Source organism: Callithrix jacchus, chromosome 7 (genome assembly GCF_049354715.1).
Source record: "Callithrix jacchus isolate 240 chromosome 7, calJac240_pri, whole genome shotgun sequence".
Taxonomy (NCBI): Eukaryota; Metazoa; Chordata; class Mammalia; order Primates; family Cebidae; genus Callithrix; species Callithrix jacchus.
In genome coordinates, this window is record NC_133508.1 from 3,073,191 (window position 1) to 3,093,818 (window position 20,628).

The 20,628-nt window shown below is 42.4% G+C and overlaps 1 protein-coding gene across 39 annotated transcripts in view; it reads right to left on the minus strand.

Annotated features, from left to right (window-relative positions):
* CELF2 (CUGBP Elav-like family member 2) overlaps nt 1–20,628 on the minus strand; it is an 859,904-nt gene that overhangs the window by 287,535 nt on the left and 551,741 nt on the right. For 11 of the 39 annotated variants that reach the window (XM_078329312.1, XM_078329313.1, XM_078329309.1 and 8 more), the window contains exon 1: nt 20,206–20,449. The exons of 25 other annotated variants lie outside the window; for them this stretch is intronic. Coding sequence is in view for 7 of the 14 variants with exons in the window: in XM_078329277.1 (XP_078185403.1) it covers nt 20,206–20,279 (74 nt within the window). In the remaining 7 variants the exon portion in view is untranslated. Of the gene's footprint in view, nt 1–19,575; nt 19,696–20,205; nt 20,450–20,628 lie in introns of those variants that run through there. 3 more of the 39 variants (XM_078329295.1, XM_078329293.1, XM_078329288.1) reach the window with 1 other exon arrangement.

Sequence of the window (20,628 nt, forward strand, 5' to 3'; positions counted from 1 at the left end):
TACATCCCAAATCCTGGCCTGGGAGGTGCCCCACGAGAACTGGCTCAGTTCATCTCAGCACCAGGGGGTGTGGGCAGAAGGCTCACTGCATCTTGGTTTTTGCTCTCAGTGTCCTCCAGGTTAATGGGAGAACTGACACAGGACTCAGCTGAGGCTGCCATTACAGGGTCAATGCCATGAGAGAGGTATGGATGCAGGCAGCACACGTGCACACATGTCCAGGATACTGTGGAAGCTCAGGCGCACTTGGCTTAGGGTGGTGGACAGTTGGGGGGATGGAACAAGACGACTGCTGGCTTTCTACAGGAGGCACTGCTTCATCTCTATGTCAAATAATCTGTAAAGCTTTCCATTTTTAGCTCCAAAAGCGTATTTAATAAGTTTCCTTGATGACAGAAGGGTTTTAATAAAAATGAATCCAATCAGTGTAACTTAAATTATCATGATTTTTAAGCCCATCTATGGGGTTCCAAATATTTAAATAGTTTTATGTGAGATGTTTATACTGTTACAGCACCATTTAAAATAATCCTTGAGTGTTTTATCCTACCTTCTTTTGTAATATATGTATGATTTATAAATACATACGTGTAATATGTACAAAAATCAGTGCTGAAATGGGTGTTCAAAATTTCCTTTTAGCATTCATTTTTACAGTGGTGTGCTTCCTAATATTTGACTAATAGAAATCCTGTCAGAATTCCTACTGTCCAGCGCCATAACTACTACTCTTTTCAGGTTTGCTGGTAGAAGAGTAATCACTTTGTAACAGGATTAACTTCACACCTTGCCTAAGTCGACGACCATCCTTTATCAATGACTTAATAAGCACTACCGTTTGAAATACCATTCAATTTCACACACCACATACCTCTACCAGTACAAGTTGGTGATTTAATGCAGCACAAACCACCTTAGATGCATTCTAAGAATAGCAGCATTTTTCTCTCTTAAGAATATAGGCCAGAGGCTACTCAAGAGGACTCCACAAAGGGAAGCCAGGGTACAGATGGAAAAAAAGGAAGTCATTTCTCAAATGAGGCTGCAACCTTCATCTCTGGAACACAGACCTCAGCTCCTCTTTGCTGGTGTGGCTGGGTTCTCTCAGAGGCAGCGACCTCCAGAGAACAGAGATACACAGAGCATTTCCCTCGCTCGCTTCAGCTTCTCTGCGTGTTATCACCAGCAGCAAGGATAGGTTTGCAACTTAACATGGCTACCTAACATGTTCCAGGGAGTAGAGTGCATTCTTCTGAAGTTTTATAGAAATGACATACTGAAATTACTGTTTTTTCCATAAACCTCGGCTTCCCAATAACAAATTTCAAGCTTTTCTCTTTGCCACCGCTCATTAATTCAACCTATAACCCAATTCTTTCTTGCTCTCTACCTTTATACATTTTTAAAAAATTAAATTTAAAATTGGAGGGCCATGGACTAGAAGCACATCATGACACAGAAGTATCATGATAAATCCATTTCAACATGGACACTAAAGTGTAAGAAACTAAACAGCCCAAGGTAGGCCACAAGGAACATTCACCTTGCAAAACACTAAGTCTAATAAACAGATGAAGAAACAACTCACGGTTTGTTACAAACTTAATTGTTGAAATGGGGCTGTGGCCAACTTGAGCATTCAGGACGTGCCTATTATCAAGCAGATAAACTCCACCATCTACCATGGTTGACTCAAAGCCCAGGCTACTGAGGCCGAGAAACAGCTCACCAGGAGACATCCAGATAAAAATCAAAGATCAAAAGTTGAGAAACAGCTTCCCCCTACCCCAACCCCAATCAGCCAGAGACATGGTGATTGATAGGGTTTGGCTGTGTCCCCACCCAAATCTCACCTTGAATTTTAATGACCCCTCACGTGTCATGGGCGGGACCCAGTGGGAGGTAATTGAATCATGGGGGTAGGTTTTTCCCACACACTCCTGATGACAGTAAGTCTCGTGAGATCTGATGGTTTTTGAGATGGAATCTTGCTCTGTCACCCAGGCTGAAGTGCAGTGGCGCAATCTCAGCTCACTGCAACCTCCACCTCCCGGGTTCAAGCAATTCAGCTGCCTCAGCCTCCCAAGTAGCTGGGATTATAGGTGCATGCCACCAAGCCCGGCTAATTGTATTTTTAGTAGAGACAGAGTTTCACCATGTTGGTCAGGCTGATCTTGAACTCCTGACCTCATGATCTGCATGCCTCAGCCTTCCAAAGTGCTGGGATTATAGGCGTGAGCCACTGTGTCTCGCCAATCTGAGGGTTTTATGAAGGGGAGATGCTCTCTTGCCTGCCGCCATGTAAGATGTCCCTCGTCCCTTTGCTCTTTGTCTTTTGTCATGATTGTGAGGTCTCTCCAGCCATGTTAAACTGCAAGTCCATTAAACCTCTTTCCTTTATAAATTTCCCAGTCTCAGGTATGTCTTTATTAGCAGTCTGAGAAACGACTAAGACAGTAGGTGAAGACAGCTCTCTAAAAAGGGAAGGATGAGGAGGACAAGGAAAGAGCCAAAGAGTGAGAACGGCAAGACGTCAACAGTCAGAAGGCTGGAAGAAAAGGAGACATGGAGGAGTAATGAAGGATAATCAGAAAAAGCATCACATGCCACACCAGCCAACAGAGGAATTTTAAGGAGACAAATTGCCAAATATATAAAAGGCATGGAACACATACTTTAATGACATTAAAAAAAAAAAAAAAAAAAAAAAACAACCAACACCCAGGCCATACTGATGTGTCCTCCCCCAGCCACCCATGACGGACAAGCCTATCTATAAATCCCCAGAGGGCTCTCAGCGTAAAATCAACAATGGAATAGTAGACTCAGGGATATCATCTTCCCATAGGAGACTGGTCTGAGGAGGCTAAAAGGGACCGAGACACCACCAGGTGGCAACCCAGAGCCAAGTATGATTCCCATTTATTTATCTAGGATCTGTAACAATATTGGATCATAGAAATGGCCAATATGTCAATGAAGTATCTATTTTTAGGTGTAGCAAAAGATTAGAGAAACAAAAATAGGTCCCCATAGAAAGGCAAATATTGAGACTGAAGGAGCCTGTTGCCATTGTACAGAAGATACCCTCAATTAGTAACTGTATCTCTACTGTGTAAATGGCTGAAGAAAGTAATTAACGATTAATAGAAGGTGCCCTCAATTTAAAGCCTGCAAGCAAAGTAATTAAATTCAGTAGAAGCTGTAGCCTCTAAACAAAGTCACATCATACAAATACAAAAGGAAACACAGACTTGAATAAAAAATGCAAATCAGGAACAAGGTTTGACTATCAGCGGAAGAGAAATGATCCTAAAATTATCCTAAAAAATTCTCTATTCAAGAGTCAGTTTATGGACCTATTTTAATCTTGGCAAAGGTCTGACTTGAATCCTGGCTGATGTTTGAGTACAACCTAGCTTTCCAGGTATTTATGCATGCAGATCAGACAGTTTCCTGCAGTTTCAATTAGCTATACAAGTACCTCTCATATCAGTGCAGATATACTTGATATATGCAGTGTCAACATTACTACCAGGGATGGAGATCACAAACACCGCTTTGCTTGTTGGTCATGAAATAAAATTGCCAAGCAGAATCTGTGTAGCTCCAGAGGGTATATTAATGCAGGCAACACGGTTATCAGCAGTCTTTAGCCTGCCTCTCTAAGCTTCTAACAGAAACATTTAGGGAGAGGAAGCATTACATCTGGCTACAGCTGCACATTACATGGTCCATTGAGACTCAGATGCTGATGGCTGAACGGAATAACAAACAGCTGGGTATAAATGTAAAAATCAGGAAACCAATTTCCAACACATGTATTTCAAAAATCCTCTGAAATTCCAGCACTGTAGGGGAAAGAACAATTAGTCTTACAGAGTGAAAGAGTATCTCATATTAAAATACAAAAATATACCTAGGCACCCTGGGGCCATTAAATCTGGGCTGAGCTCTCTTGTGACTCTTTCACAAAGGACAGTGTGAGAACAAACAAAGGCAGTATCATCTGATCATTTTCTGGCTGTGGTCACGCTTTGGCTGAGTCATGTGAAGCATCTGAGCTGCCCATCTGAGCTTTCCAGAATGAGGAAAAGTTATTAATTCAACAGCATTGAATGGGAAAGTTTCCCCCAAAGCCTCATCTCAGGGTCCTCTACATTAAACCCGGGCACCAGGGAAGGGTGTACAGAGGAATCTCCCAGCAGGGTGCTACTGCATTAGAAACACCGAATAAACTTGTATTAAATTTTGAATAGCTTTTCTATGTGTAAAGATTTAGTTAAGATGATAGCCTGGAGAAAGAGGCTAGAAATTTTTTTTTCCTTGGGGTTTGAAAGTGTTAACCATTTTGGTGGAAAAGCTTGGGTTAATCCTATGCATAGACTTCTAAACATTGCCACCCATTTGTATTGAAAAAAGGCAGTGTTACAGGATCAGATATGAGAAAGAGGACCAAATAATTATCCCAACTTGGACACTTTTAATTCAAGGGAGAATACTATTGATGATGTCAAAACAATCGCTCTAAACTGGGAGTAGCCCAGCAAACCAGGTCAGTACCCACTTGAGTACCGAGGGCAGGAGAAAGAGCCTGAGGTTGGATCTACGATGCCAATTAAGTGGCTGCAATCCCATCCTCTTATTTTCACTGATCCTCATTTACTTGTTCTCAGGAGTCCCAATCCAGTGTAAATTACAGAGCTCTGCTACAGAAGTTCAGGGAGCAAAAGGATAGACTCAATAAAAATCTGTATGTCATTGCTTACACAATTAATTCCATGGATCATACCAGATTCAATGTGACCTAATGGAGTAGAACACCACCACCACTGCAGTTTTGAATGGGAAAGAACTGCCATATCACCAGTTTTTATTAATGTTGATTTTCCCCCATCATGAGCTAACTAGATGCTACAATCCAAATGGCCAAGATCACAGAAGTCCTAACAGTACTAACATACGTGCACATTTCCACCAGAAAACTATTTCTTCCGGTGTTCTTAGTAATAAAGGACACATGAAATATTTTTAACGCATATAGGAGGGATCTAGATGTAGCAAACAATGAAAAATAAAGATGAGGCACTATTATAACATTTACCTCACCTGATCTACAGAGTAAGAAATGAAGGTCTTAGAAAGTTACATCAGTTAAATTCTTGTATCTCAACAAAAAATTCCTTTATTAATCCAATATAGCACCCAATCAACACAGAAGTACAGAGCCTTCTTCATTTTAAACTTGTTCCCTTCGAAACAACAGGCAAAGTCAACAGGACCAAAGCCTAGAGTAATCCAGTATTTATGCCTGTAATCTAAGAACTACTGTTAAACTCCATACAATTTTCTAATACCTACAACAGCCGGCAGCTACCCTGCATATTGTGAGACTTTGAAACTGAATATTTGTGTTAAGAACGATAAACTACAACTCTTGTTCATTGGTAGACATTTCAGGCTTAAAAAAAGGAACAGATAGTACAGAAATGTTTAGTTTCCAAGTGACAACAAAACAGCTGATCAGTTCAGTCCAACGACAGTGGGTCACTTGTGACTCGTAAGTCCTAAGTTCCTCAGTTACCCAACTTCATTTTAACTATTCGATTTGCTGTACAGACTGTACGACTGCAATGTACCTTCTCACTTACACTGTATTTACGACACCACAGTGGAATCAATTCACTACTGTAGGGGCTCACAAGAAACCCTGAGAATTAGGTAGCTTTAAAAGCTAAATTTACATTAGTTCTAGGCTAAGTACCTTTCTTAAAATAAGTTTCGTTGATGGGCTAAGAATCCATGTTATCAAAAGCCCAGGCCAGGTGCGGTGGCTCACGCCTGTCATCCCAGCACTTTGGGAGCCAAGGTAGGCGGATCACGAGGTCAGGAGATTGAGACCATTCTGGCCAACATGGTGAAACCCCATCTCCCCTAAAAATACAAAAATTAGCTGGGCGTGGAAGCACACGCCTTAGTCCCAGCTACTCGGGAGGCTGAGGCAAGAGAATCTCTTGAACCTGGAAGGTGGAGGTTGCAGTAAGCCGAGACTGTACCACTGCACTCTAGCCTGGCAACAGAGCAAGACTCCATCTCAGAAACAAAACAAAACAACAGCAACAAAATCCGAGGGAGTCAGTCAGATGCATCAACATATAACCTATCAAAAAAGTGCCCTGAACATTGAGACAGTATTTGTGATTCACAGAAAGAATTCATGAAATGTACAATTGAGTTGCCCTCACTTACACCTCGCCATTGGGCAGTGATATTATTTGATGAGGAATGCCTACACTTCAGAATTTTCAATGTAGAGGCTTTGCTTCAAAAGCTACAATAATCAATTACATAAACGATGAAGAAACCCTTGCTGACACACTATATTACTCAGAAAACTTTTTACTTGGACCCCAAAGTTATTTCATTTTAACTCCATGAATGTTAAGAATACTTAATTGGTAACCTTGGCATTACAGTACAAAGTAGTCTGTCCAAAACCCAGCATACATTTGAGCTTATCATTTACGTTACAAAGGTAATAAAGCACACAAACTGGGGAACATCTAATTCATTAGATATACATTAACTGTCCACAATGTAATTACGACCCAATAAACATTTCTTTGGTGACATATTGTCCTGTCAGACATCGACACCAGAGAATCAGGAATAGTCTATAGGTTTTCTGAGGAACCTTCATCAATTTGTTCTGCTTCTGTTTTGGATTAAGCCATCACAATAGGTCTTCTTTAATTTTTTCAAGAGTTTAGACTCTACTGGGGCCTGGAAAGTGAGTTACAACATTGTGAAACACCACGTAGATAAATTTCCTACCTTAAAAACAAAATAACAATGATGCCATCATTGATTCTTCTTCCCATTAGTTTTCCATCCAAAACCAAGGACCATCTATTTCATGAAACAGTTACCTAGATTTAAAAATGCTACTCAGCCATGAACAAAATACTAAGCTTCACCATGTCAGATTCTCATATTTTTATTTTTTTTTAGGGCTAGGCTGGCCTCAAACTCCTGGCCTCAAGTAATCCCCCCACCTCAGCTTCCTGAGTAGCTGGAATTAAAGGCACTGAGCCACCCTATCCAGTTAGTAAATTCTCTTTAAAAATTTCAAGGGGTTTAAGCTCTCACTAAAGTTAGAAATAGGGTCTCACCTTGTGTCTACAAGAGTAAAAATGACCAGGATGGTTTTCTGGTATTACAGCCAGGTTCTAAGGACAAAAAAAAAAAAAAAAACCACCATGAAGTAGTGTGGTACCCCCTGGAAGCAATTTTTTTTTTGGCTGAGTCTCATGTGGAGTTGGGGTATGCAATGAGGCTACACATAATGTCCCAGAGATGCAACTGTACCTGCCCCAAGAAGGCACACACTTCAACCAACTTTCTCAGCTTTCCCTGTCATGCATGCATCTAAGTCAATCTGTGTTTGTTTCACATGGTGGAAACAGAGGCCTTGTGTTAGAGGTGCACTGTGGTTGAGTCCACAATGGAGCAAATGAAGTGCTGAAAGAGTAATAGCATTTTCCTCAAATTACATGATCACTGGGAGCCCAGCATTTTGACAAAGTGTTCAAACATCAGAGAATGGAGTTGGTATCGTGTAGTTGAGAGCCATGGTATTGGGCCTTAGAGTCTGATTTCTGAAAGCCTTATAATGAGGGTGGAGTGGATATACATTCCATTCTTTGGCTGTATTTCTGTTCAACAAAGCCTGCAATTTTCAGTCACTTGAAAATGTAATTATAGATAATGTTTGCATCAGTAGCAAAAATACAATAAGCACACAGGGCATGAAAACTCCACTCAAATCACATCCTCTTAGGTTATGGTGCTTGTGTCCTGCCAAGAGTAAAGGCATTTTGTCAAGCCAATGTTCGGTATAAAATGGTTTGTGGGTCAGAACAACGCATGCATGAATTCCCCTCTAACTTTTCTCTGATCCCTTCTTTTACATTGGGTGTCTACACATGGACAGAAATTTATGATTTGCTGAAAATGCAGAATCCCATCAAATATTTATGCACTTGAGCTCAAAAGCTATGGAGAGGCTGAAAGTGTAATGACCCTTGAAACGGACCAGGTGCCACATGTCGGCTGGTCACAGCTGTCCATCACCAAAACTCTACTGTTACCTTGCATAGAAGCCCACTTATTCTATTGCCTACTTACAAGGCTCACGTAAGGAGGAGGGCATAAAAATGGCCGTTACTGTAGAAAGCATAATGCATAAGGTTATCAACTGAGGTGGGTTGTGGGGACAAAATGCCACCTGAGAGCCATTTTCTAATTCACAAGGCAGCATACTACCACCTGAGAAGGACAAGTATTCATCTAAGTCATATGAAAAATTCTCAGGTTCGAAGTGAATGGGGGAAAATGCCAGGTGTCTAATGAAATCCTCCAAAGAAACCTCTTCATAAAATATACCATTATCATAAATGAAGAATAAGAGGCCACCTTAGCATTCAATGTTAATTGCTTTTTTATCTCGGCAGTGAGAATCTGCCCGAGGCATTAAGAGATCTTGACACCGCTTGGGCGTCTCTATCCACTGACACATCTCTTAAAATGCTTTTGCCTTCCAGCCTCAGAAATTGCTCTATGAAATAAAATCAAGAAAAAGCAATTTATGTAAAAGAGCACATAAAAAGTGGAAGATTGTTGGGTAATAGCTAAGAACCTGTATTTCACACTCAAAACCCACATAGTCAGTTGCCAATGGGCCAACCTATCTAGAAACTCAACCTGTTTATATCAAAGAATCCTCAAGAGACTTCCAGGCAACCCCAGGCTTTGAAAATGACAGACAGAGGTACACTTTTGTGTTTTCAGTACCACCACCTTTTAGAACCTCAATATCTTCGTTTGCAAGATGGAAATGACACAAATTACCATGAAAAAATTTTCTGAGAATTACTGATAAAATATCAATTCCTTAGTCTGATGGCTAGCCCATGGTGTATCCTAAATCAAGAACTAATCTCATAAAATAGTTCAGAAAACATAACCACAGGACGGCAGCATCCCTCAACATGTTCGTAATCAGAATTAAAGAAAACACACACCAAAAAGCAGCATATGATTGGCAAGCAATTAGTTTGGTTGACATTAGAAAACATTTTCTGGCTTCTGTGGTCTGCACAATTATTACTTGAACAGGGATCTGGAAATAAATCTGGATCAGAACTAGCCCGTCCTTAGGAGACCTGAAAAACGAGACCAAGAGCAGCAAGACAAAAAGTGTGGCCATGATGCGGCTTCTAAGGTGATAAAAGTCCAATTTTGGTCACTTTTTAAAATAGATTTAAAAACAACTGAAAGTCTCCCTATAAAGTTAATTAGATTTCTCTGACACTGATAAGAGAAAAAGTGCTAATTACAAAGTACCAATTAATTTGTACGGAAATATTTGTACTATCTGTATGGCTGCCCTCTTCTCCAAAGATTTTTCCAGCTTTCAGTCACAGACCTAGTTTTCCCTTCCCAACAATCTCAAGAGCGGCAGTCATCTCTGACATTGCCAAAGGCCCCCCTGCCTGCAGCAAAGTCCCCTGCTTCACCCTAATGCAAAGTGCGGTGTGATGAGAGGCAAGAGTCTGCATTCTGGAGGTCACATTCACAGCCTGGAGAGTTCCTCCACAGTCAACATCACACTCAACTACAGTAGGTGCCAAATATTCCCCTGGCCTGTCATGGAGGATATTCCTCAACAATGGATTCACACACCAAGGCTTTAGGCTTCCAAATGGAATCTGTGCTGTCTGATCTAGAGCATCAAGTCACTTGCAGCACTGGGAGTGAACTGTCACACCCTATGGAGGCTCTGATCTCTTAGCACTCCAAAGGCCCTATCAGCTACATCAGAAGAAAGAAGTGCCTGTTTATTAACCACCAAAATAAGGAGGACCTTGCAGCTGGACACCATGTAGATGCTGTAGATAACCCACATACCAATCCCCTGTCTTAACCCTATGCCACCGCATAAGGCAAAAATCACCAATTCCTTCTCTAGGTCAGTTCCTGCCCCAGGGACTCTCTCCTTCTACATCCTCCAGGCGTTCTGCAGTCTGAGCACCTAATGAGGCCACCCTAGACTGCAGGGTCTACAGTCCTCCCGCTCCATATTCAAATCATCAAAATTGTTTCCCCAGTCGGGTGGGGTGGCTCATGCCTATAACCCCAGCACTTAGAGAGGCTGAGGCGGGCGGATCACTTGAGGTCAGGAGTTTGAGACCAGCCTGGCCAACATGGTGAAACCCCATCTCTACTGAAAGTTCAAAAAAAAAAATTAAGCCAGGTGTGGTGGCGGAGATCTAAAATCCCAGCTACTTGGGAGGCTGAGGCAGGAGAATCACTTGAACCCAGGATATGGAGTTCCAGGAGGTAGAGGTTGCAGTGAACTGAGATCCAAAAAAAAAAAAAAAAAAAAGAAAAGAAAAAAAGGTTCCTTAACGGCTGGGTTTCTGCAAGGGTTGGGATACCCATTATGTCAGAACCAGCCTTCATATTGCATGGCTGATTCTCTTCCCATAAGAAAATCAGACTCTATTTCAGCAGGTGTAGAGAAGAGAGTTTCACAAGGCTCATGTGGAGATATTGCCTTTGCTTCACCCCATCCCAGAATGGAAAGGTCTGACCACAAGTTCACGGCAGGAACATGAACTGCATTTTACATCTCAATCGTCATGCAGAAAGGCGAGAGAGAATAAAAAATTCAGTCTTCATGATGTTGACCTGGGGACTGAGCATTTTCTGAAAGTTCACTTGGGAGCAATAATGCTTTATGGGTCTTTGCCCAAGACTTAAAAGCATGAAAGTTCTGAAGAAGAAAACATTCACTCTTCAGTTGTAATGAAGTTCTATTAGACTTGATTCTCCCAGGAATTGTAGGGGAACTTGCGGTCAGTTTTAAGTACCAGGAAGCTGTAAAATATTTAGGTTGTCATTTCTTTCCCAACATTAGTCTGACAATAACACTGTGGGGCAGGTAAGCAGAATATTTTATTATCCTTATTTTCTAGTGGAGGAATCTTGATAAGTCAACTGAGGCTTGAAGCAGGCACAGAAAGATCAGAAGACAGGCCAGGCATTCTCATGAGATGGTGGCAAAGGACGGCTAGCTTTGAAGGACGCCCTTCCACTGTGGTGCTGGGAGAGGCCACGACGCCTCGTCCCTAGTGGTTCCATTCTATGACACACAGTGCAAGTCAAACAAGAGGAAGTTACTGCTATGAAAAATTAAAATTCACACGTAGCCAATGGAACTAAAACCATCTTTGCAGTAAGAAAAATTATTTCCTAAATTCTACAGCGAATACTCAATCAAGGAGAAAAAAAGGACTTGCCTCTGTCTCCTCTCCAACACAGGAGAAGAGCTCTTCTCTAAGAGGCCTCTAAGACACCAGAAGTAAAAACACATTCCTAAGTGCTCTAGGTACCCACAAGAGAAACACACACCATCCATTTGATGCTGGCAGCTACTTTTAACATCACCGCATAAAAGAAAAAGGGGAACAAGGAGACAGGAAAACATGAGTTTGTGGTGAAAAGACAGAATCCCAAATGCATGAAGAGGCAATGTAAAGATGACTTAATATTAAGAAACTTCTTTGAGACAGAGTGGCCGGCAGCATTCAGCAGCATTCAGGCTTCTCAAAGGACTCCTGTGTTATCTCTCAATCCTGACACCAAGAAAAGATGGCTGGCTGGACTAAGGGAGTCATGAGGAAAGATGTTACCAGAGTGGGCTGAAGTGAGTAATTGCAGTTGGAGGCCTCCTGGTGACAATTTTGAGAAGGCAAACACAGCTGCAGCACAGCCAAATATAGCTGGCCCAGACAAAGACATCCATAAAGTTAATCATTCCGAAACACGCCACCCTTATGCTCAAGCCGAAAACTCAACACTCCTCCTATAATGTAGGAAGTCAAAATACAGTTCAGTGCACAGAAACAAGCAGCTGCTCCAGTGGAATTTACAAGTGACGAGTTAGGTATTTGGATACTGCTCTCCTCCTGAGGCTCCAATCCTGAGAACTATGTCCCAGACGGATGTGGCCCCTGCTCTTGAAACTGAGGAAGCCACTCAGGAAAAGGATAATAAAATGGGCCTTAGAGGAGTTTTTTTTAAAAGATATAAATCAGGAAAACATACGAAAGGCAACAAGAAAACTTTAGAAAAAGCTGTACTGTTTATGACCACCCTGAATCAGGGCCGGGGCACAGAGATTCAGGAATGAAGAGCAAAACAAACCACAAAGCAAACCCACGAGTCCTCTGCCGAACGCTGCCTTCGCGCTTTTGGGAATCATCTTTCTATGATTCCCCTAACGGTTTTCAAGGACAAAATTATTTCAACCCTGTTTCACTTGATATCCAACATCTTCCCTGAGTTCCAAAGAGAAAACACCTGGGTGGGTGTGTGTGTGTGGGGGGGGGGTGGGTATTTAAGTTGGTCTACACCTATTTACCCACTTCCAGGCATGTGCACCTGCTGTAACATTCATCTTTTTAAAATGTTCAGTTTACATGCTGGACTCCCAACAGACAATCAAAATTTCAAGGACTCCTTTCAACAGCAACAGGTGGCCATGGGATAATGACATGGATCACATAAAATGGCAGCAGCAGCAAACAGGCATAAGGGAGGGAATGTGGTCCGGGGAGGACCACGTGTGCCTGTGCAACAAGAAAACATCCACGGGGTAGCAACAGTCCAGATTTTTCTGTGAAGAGTCTTTGTTCTTCCTACTCTAATGCTGAAAAGACCTCGGGAGTGGCAACATCTCAACCGCCACTGAGAAACAGAAGCAGCCCCCAAATCCAAGGACTCAGCAGTGAGGGGAGAAGGGGCCATTAAAAGGGTAAGTGTCTCAGCATGGCAGGACTACCAAAGTTGAGGTTTTTTTCACCCTTAATAGGAGTTAATCCAAAGTTTTGGTCAAAAGAGTAGAAATACAGTCCTGACAGTCTTTTCTAGCAGTATCACTAATGTGCAGTACAACCTTGCTCATGCTTTAAGACACTTGTGAACAGGTAAATCTTCCAGTTATAGTAATAATCCATAAACACATGTATCATGACTTTTGCAACTAAAGACCATTCAATGGCAAATATTTTAAGGAAGTGAAACACTACGCTGTATTAGTCTGTTTTCATACTGCTATAAAGAACTGCCTGAGACTGGTTAACTTATAAAGAGTTTTAACTGACTTACAGTTCAGCATGGCTGGGAAGACCTCAAGAAACTTATGGCAGAAAGGAAAGGGGAAGCAAGGCACCTTCTTCACAAGGAGGCAAGAAGGACAAGCATTGGGTGAAAGGGAAGAGCCCCTTATAAAACCGTAAGATTTCAGGAGAACAGCACAGGTGAAACCGTCCCTGTAACTCAATTATCTCCACATGCTCGCTCCCATGACACCTGGGGATGATGATGATTACAGTTCAAGATGAGATCTGGGTGGGGACAGAAAGCCCAACCATATCATACATCCAGTAAGATGAGTTTCCAGAAATATATATATTACAGTCACCTATATATACGTACATATGTATATACCCCCACACATACTTTAGGCCTACTGAGCATAGCCAGGTAAATAACATTTTACTCTTTTAGTCTAAAGGACCAACCCATTGTCTTTGTGTCAAATAAATGAGGTTCAATGTTCCTGCTACTAGGAGAAAGGAAGACAATTTCGGGAAAAGGATAAAAAATACCACCTTAAAATTTAATGAAATTAAATCAACCTATGAACTTTCTTTAGAAAAAGCATAAAATCAAGACTTTCAGCTGTGGTACTGGGAAAACAATTTCCATGGTTTTGACAGAGAGCACTGCATACAGTCTTACTAAAGAAACTTCTGGGACTTCTTTATTTTATTATTATTAGAAAACGGAGTCCTGCTCTGTTACCCAGGCTGGAGTGTAGTGGCACACTACAGCTCACTGCAACCTCCACCTCCTGGGTTCAAGCAATTCTCCTGCCTCAGCCTCCCAAGTAGCTGGGACAACTGGCATTCGCCACCATGCCTGGCTGTTTTATTTTTAGTAGACACAGGGTCTTGCCATGTTGGCCAGGTTGGTCTCGAACTCCTGACCTCAGGTGATCCGTTTGCCTCAGCCTCCCAAAGTGCTGGGATTACAGGTCACAGCCACCGTGCCTGGCCAACTTCTTTAATTATTGAAACTTAAAATCAAAACGTATATATGTATCCTACCTTTAAAGCCCTATTACTGTGACAGGAATCCTGGTAAACTGGTCAACTATCTGGGTGACTGGTGGGCTGCTAATCTGGAGGACACACACACTGTTTAAATCAACATCTCTTCAGAATAGACTTCACTTAAAACCTGACTTTAAGTAAAAGGCCATATAGCCTGATAGAAAAATACAGAATAATAAGCCAACCTGATAGTTTAAATACAGTCTAAACTTAATTTACATAAATCTTTAAGAGGAAAAAAAATGGGTCTAATAATTTGCTGGTTAAGTTTGCTCTGAGGCATTCATTCAAAAGGAGTAAATAAAATTTGACTAAAACCTGAATTTGTACTCATATGTCATTTAGAAAGCCGTAAGATCACACATTTATTAGCATTACATTTTAAATTAGCTGATTTTAAAACATCACTCCCAGTATCTAAACACAATATATAATCTGCAGTTCATAAAAGAGACTGTTCATAAAACCGCAGGTTGGCATGGCGAAAGTGTAAATCTCAAATACGCTCACAAGGCATTTCAGCCACATAACTGGAATTGTATTTCTATAAAAGCAGTTGGACTAATCACTTTCTGTCATGATTTAGAACAAATGGGGAGAGTGAAACTGTTCAAAATCTCCCTCGATGTCTCCGCCTTTCTTTCAAAGGTCCTTTAGGAGGAGTCTAAAGCTCTCACTAAATGAAAAAGACATTCCCAGGGGGAGGAGGTCGTTTACATCCCTTCACATCTGGATTCAGAGCATGAGGATATTGGATGGAACAATTACTTGGTGATGATGCTGAAGGGGAATAATTATTTTACAATTACCTGAGAGCATCACATTTGCTGCTCTAATTAGTTTTCATTTCCCACATAGGTTTTCCCAGGAATGTGCAGCTCCATTTCTCTTAGGTTTAGCAAGAGCTGTTTCTTAAGGAAAAATGAAAATAAATTTTCTGCACTGCTACACAAGTAGCACGTCACTGAGACTGGCTTCATTCTATTACTCCGCACCTCCCCGGCGCAGGAAACAAACAGGATGCATGAGAACTTGCAGGTGCTAATGAACTGGAAATCATTCGTAGTTTCCCAACGCTCCCTTCTGCGCTTTTGTAAAACAAACATTACACTGACAAACACCTAACTCTCTGTGATGGCCTAATCCGAAAACAGAAAGCAAAAATGTGACCCTCCCTAGCAGTAATACTCCAACATGGAAATAATGACCTATTACATTCGGGTAAAGCGCAGCACTGAACATAAGCATTGATGACTTATTAATTTGGCTCCTTGAAATATGTTGGAAATACAACATTTTCCATTTAAATGCAAATTAGATACGGAATGCTTATAGTATTGTTTAACGTTTATGTGAGTTTGTTTTCATTTTTGTTTTTACAAAAAATTCAACAAGGACATCATATTCCCATTATAATCTACATATAAGCCTCAACAATGACCACTATCCTGAATTTCTGCACAATAGCTGGGTCGTATTGTGTACTGGTTGTGTTACACTTAACTGTATCAGTTATTTTGCATGCGAAACGTAACCCTTTTATAAGTAAATGAGTGTTTAACCTTTAATAAACAAAAGCAAGGAAAGCATAAAGAGAAATCAACTTTGAGGATTTATGTAAAAAAGGAAAGGATATTGCAGTCTTTTACCAGAGGCCAAATATAGTGTTGTTATAGCTGTTAGGGGGAGGAAAAAACCACACTGAGAGGTGGAAAACACTCTAAATGATCCCATGAAATCTTAATTACTAGGTTCATATCTAAAAATCCCATCTCCTTTTTATCTAGTCTTTCAAGGGTCTTGTTTCCCCAGCTCACTGCGTCTCATCAACAGATGCCAAAGCAATCTCAACCCAGCAAATTACAATTAAACAGCAAGATTTAACAATTAAAATAATACCTCTGCCCAGATCAAAGACAACATTAGTGTTCTGAAAAGCCAATGTGGGATGAATTCTTCGCCTCGGAAAGCAGCTCATATGTGCTGTTAACTGAGAAATCTCAACTGAAAAAAATATTTTAAAATTTTTCTTAAAGAACCATATGCAAAGCCTTTTCTTTAGACTTTTCTCATTTTAATCTCCTTTCACAACCATTATTGTATCAGGTGATAAACATCCGTTATCTTTATTTATATGACTGCATTGTCTACATAGACTTTAAATGCTCATGAGGAGATCAACAGGACCCCTCCTGCTTTTGAGCTTCATCTTGCTGGCACCTTGTAAACCAAAAAAATTTTTTATTAAAATGTATTCTCATTAGGTAATATACAGAATAACTGACTTGGAATCAAACTAGAAAGTGTAAAATGATGTCTCACGTGTCAGTCCTGAAGAGGTGACATGTTCTCTTATGTTCATTCTCACATGGCAGTTTTGATTTTCTGATAAAACTGTATTCATACCCTTTAATTCACTTTTCTTCTCTGCAACAACCCATGAACATATGGTTACATGCCACCCCACGTGTTCGATTACTTGAAAACCACAGCCTTGCCATTTACTGCCTATGTCGCAGGGGCAAGCAGGTCACTTCTGTAAACATCATCTATAAAAAGTGGGCAATACTCAGCCTGCAGATTAGAGACCATGTGAATAAACTCTCCTGGTGCATAGCAAACACTCAACTAACAACTCACGTTTCCTTATTTTGGGTGGGGAGGCAATAATTACTTCTTAGACTAGTCGCACGGCCCCTCTAACAGTTTCTTACTCTATAAAATGAGGTCTGATGAGACGGTCTCCAAAGTGCGTTTCAGCTTTAACAACGATGTCCTCAGAACCACCCTTCAGTTTAATTATGCACTGATACTTTGCCAGTTATCCTAACTTGAAAGGACTTAACAAAAGGCCAATTCATCAAGCTGACGAATTTACAGTCAAGATCACTTCTCTCATTTTCAGTAAGGTTACCTACCAAATATTAAAAAATTAAAGTTTATTTTCAATTTATTAGTAGACTCTTGGTGTCTTATTCTAACACTTAATACTTTTTAAGCTGTTTATTTTTCTAACTGTAATTTCTCATTTTTAAGGCATCATTCATTAGTTATGTTTAAAAATTCAAAACCATTTACAAACCCTAAATGCATGTATGTATATGGTCATTAAAAAGGCGAACCAAAGGAGGAAACACCCCCAACACACACACACCAGATCTTAATTGAAAACCAATTGTCAGTTTAAAATCAAAAAAAAAATCACTGCCTGTTTTCATACTTTGTTGCAAATATTGTAGGTGATATTCTATAGTAACACAAAGACACTGAAACGTTAATAATCAAGATTATTTAAAAATGTCCATTTCCATTTATAGTTTTGATATTGAATGTTTAAAACCCCACAACTTTGAAGCACATGTTAGAGCAATTCTATACCACTACAGAGTCTAAAACGATCTGAACTCTTTAAACATTGGATAGCTTGTGGGGCCATCAAGCGTAATAATTCATCTCAAAAGCTGTTTGTTCATCTGCCTTGAGGACTCAAACATATTACATCTTGCAAAGTTATCTAATATATTCTTGTGGGAAAAAGCCATTGAAAATGTTCTACTGCTTTAGAAAAAGCAACAGAAGAAAAGCCCCTATGTTTACAGTCCATTTTAGGAATAGGCCAATATCTAGCCAACTGCAATTTAGTCCAAATGGTGATATACCACACATGACAATCAGTCCTGAAAACAATCCACAGGCCATCTTCTCAACTGCACGAATATAGCAATAAAACTTATGACTTAGGCAGATTTCATGCATTTTCAAATTGTCACCCCTCCAACACCTCTACCCCCAGATACAGATCTAATGTGAGTTAATTACCAACAATTCTGAAAAGCATGCTGTAGTGTTCTCAGGACTATAGAGACACACAACATATTTTGGAAACAACTAATAAAATTATTTTTTCTTCCTTGAGTTGAATTAAGCAATAGCTGACAACTGAGAACAATTTGGGTTTGATTACAAAGGCCATCATTTGGAAATAACTAACATTTGGAAGAGAAGTGGGGTAGAAGTCACATTAGGATTGTTATAGGAGACTCCACGGTTGAGGCACAAGGGCTCAGTTCAGAGCAAATCATTTAAACAGCCACATTCATCCACCAAATGAAAAGGATAAATTAAATTTTCATAATTCATAATTGACAAGAAACTACATCTTTCTGAGGTCATTAACACTTTAAATTCATAGAGCATTTCTCAGCTTAGATATATGATGGTCACTTTAGTAGCAGGTGACCATAAATTCAAAATCATCATTAAGCGAATTCTTCAGTTAAGCCTGAACACTCCAGCCTCTAGAAGAGAAAACGCGTAAGACTTTCACAATAGCTCATGGGCAAACATGAATTATATGTCTACACAGGTCTATAATTTAAGATAGGGGACAGGACAGAGGTCTCTTAAAACAAATATCGTGGCAATGTTACTAATCAGAGAAAACTACCAAAAAGGAATATTAATTGATGTTACGTGGTCTCAGTTTAAATAATGAACTTGATCGTGTACAAGAAAGTTAACATTCTCAATAATGACTCAAAAGACAATTCGTAGCAGATTCTATCATCCCCCTCCTCCATCCCCCCCCCCCTTTTTTTTTCTTTTTCGGTACTTGTAGCTCAAACAATCGGCCACTGCAGAATTTCTGAAGAATCTCTTAACTGCGAACACTTAACATGCTGGAAAATGAATCTAGCATGGCAGGGCAAAGTTAGTTGCCAGGGAAATGGATCACAGAACCTGAATACTGCAGGTTACCATAAGGTGCCAGAAAGAATACGGATGTGTAGTCCCACAGGAGGTAGAAAAGGAAACATTTTCCATGCACTCTTACCATACCAATCCCTTCCTCCCCCTACTAGATTCAATTAATTACAACTTAGATCCGCTATCCAAGTTCCCACCTGATCAGAGAGAATTTTATATGTCCGAAAGGACACAGATCTTTTGGTCCCACTCTGGCAATCCTGTTTTTTGTTTGTTTCCTTTTCCTAACATGCCTGAGATACAAAGACCCTACTGACCCTCCCTGAGCTAATAAAAACTTTCCTATCAAGCCAGCTAAAAATTAGACACACTTTGCTTTCTTCAGGAATCCCAGCCCTCCACTTCTTCCAGTAAACGCTCTACCCTAGTTCGGCGACATGTAAAACAACCAGAATCACATTAAATATTAAATTACAGACTGCATATCAGACAAACCATCATGACTACGTAAAAATTACCTGGAATTTCTGCAATAAAGTACACCTGGCTGGTTTCACGCTTTAGCATTCTCTGCCCCCCCACCCGCCCCCCCCCCCACCGCTTTTCTCCGCCTCCCCTCTCCCACCTTAGCAAAGGATCTTTGCAAATATTAAGTCAAACGAGCGGGTAATTTGGCAAGCAGGGCTCTTCCCCCGGGCCACGAGAGCTCCGTCAGCCCCGCATTTCAAACGGCACGAGCGTGCACAGTCGCACGCGCGCACCCCGCCCGGACCCGGCGCCCCGCTCTCCGGTCCCCGCCCGGTCCCCGCCACAGACGCGGCGACCCGCTCGGGCCTCACCCGGACCCCCAGACCCCGCCCGGTCCGCGCCCGCCCTGCCGGACTCCGGGACTCCGGTCCCCACTCGGACCCCGGAACGCCGCGCCCCGCTCGCCCCGCTCACCCCGCTCGCGAGTCCTCGCCCAGGCCCGCGGACCCCGCCCGCCCGTTCCCCCGCCCCGCCCGCGGGTCCTCACCCCCGACCCGTGGACCCCGCCCGGTCCCCGGACGCCGCGCTGCGCTCGCTCCTCCGGGAAGCCCCGCGCCCCGCGCCCCGCGCCGCCGGTCCACACCCGCTCCCTCCTCCCGCGTCCCGCGCCGGCCTCCGAAGGCCGAGGAAGGCGGCGGCTCCCGGGAGTGGCGGGCGCCGCCCGTGTGCCTCGCGCCGGCGGCTGTGAGGAGAAGACCGCCCGGCCCCGGGACGCCGCGCCACTCACATTCTGTCAGGAACTAGCAGGCGGCCCTCCACCATCATGTCCGGGAGGAAATCCAGCTTGAAGGCAGAAGTCATGTTCGCGGGCGCACGCGGGGGGCGGCGGGGGGCGGCGGGGGGCGGCTCTGCGCGCGTCCGAGCGGCCGCGGGCGGCGCGAGACGGGCAGGGACAGGTGCGCGCGGCCTCCCCCGGCGGCCCCGAGCCGGCACTTGTCACATTCTCTCCTCGCGCTCCGCCAATCCCCTCCGAAATCCAGCGCCGGGCGGCCGGCTGCAGAGCGCCAGGTGCGGCGGGCGGGGGCGGAGCTCGCGGGGCGCCCGCAGCCGCTTAACCCCTGCGGGCCCGCCGGCCCCGAGCGCGGCCCCGAGCCGGCTCCGCCCCCGCGGGGACCCAAGGCCGCCGCCGCCGCCGCCGCGCTCAGCGCCC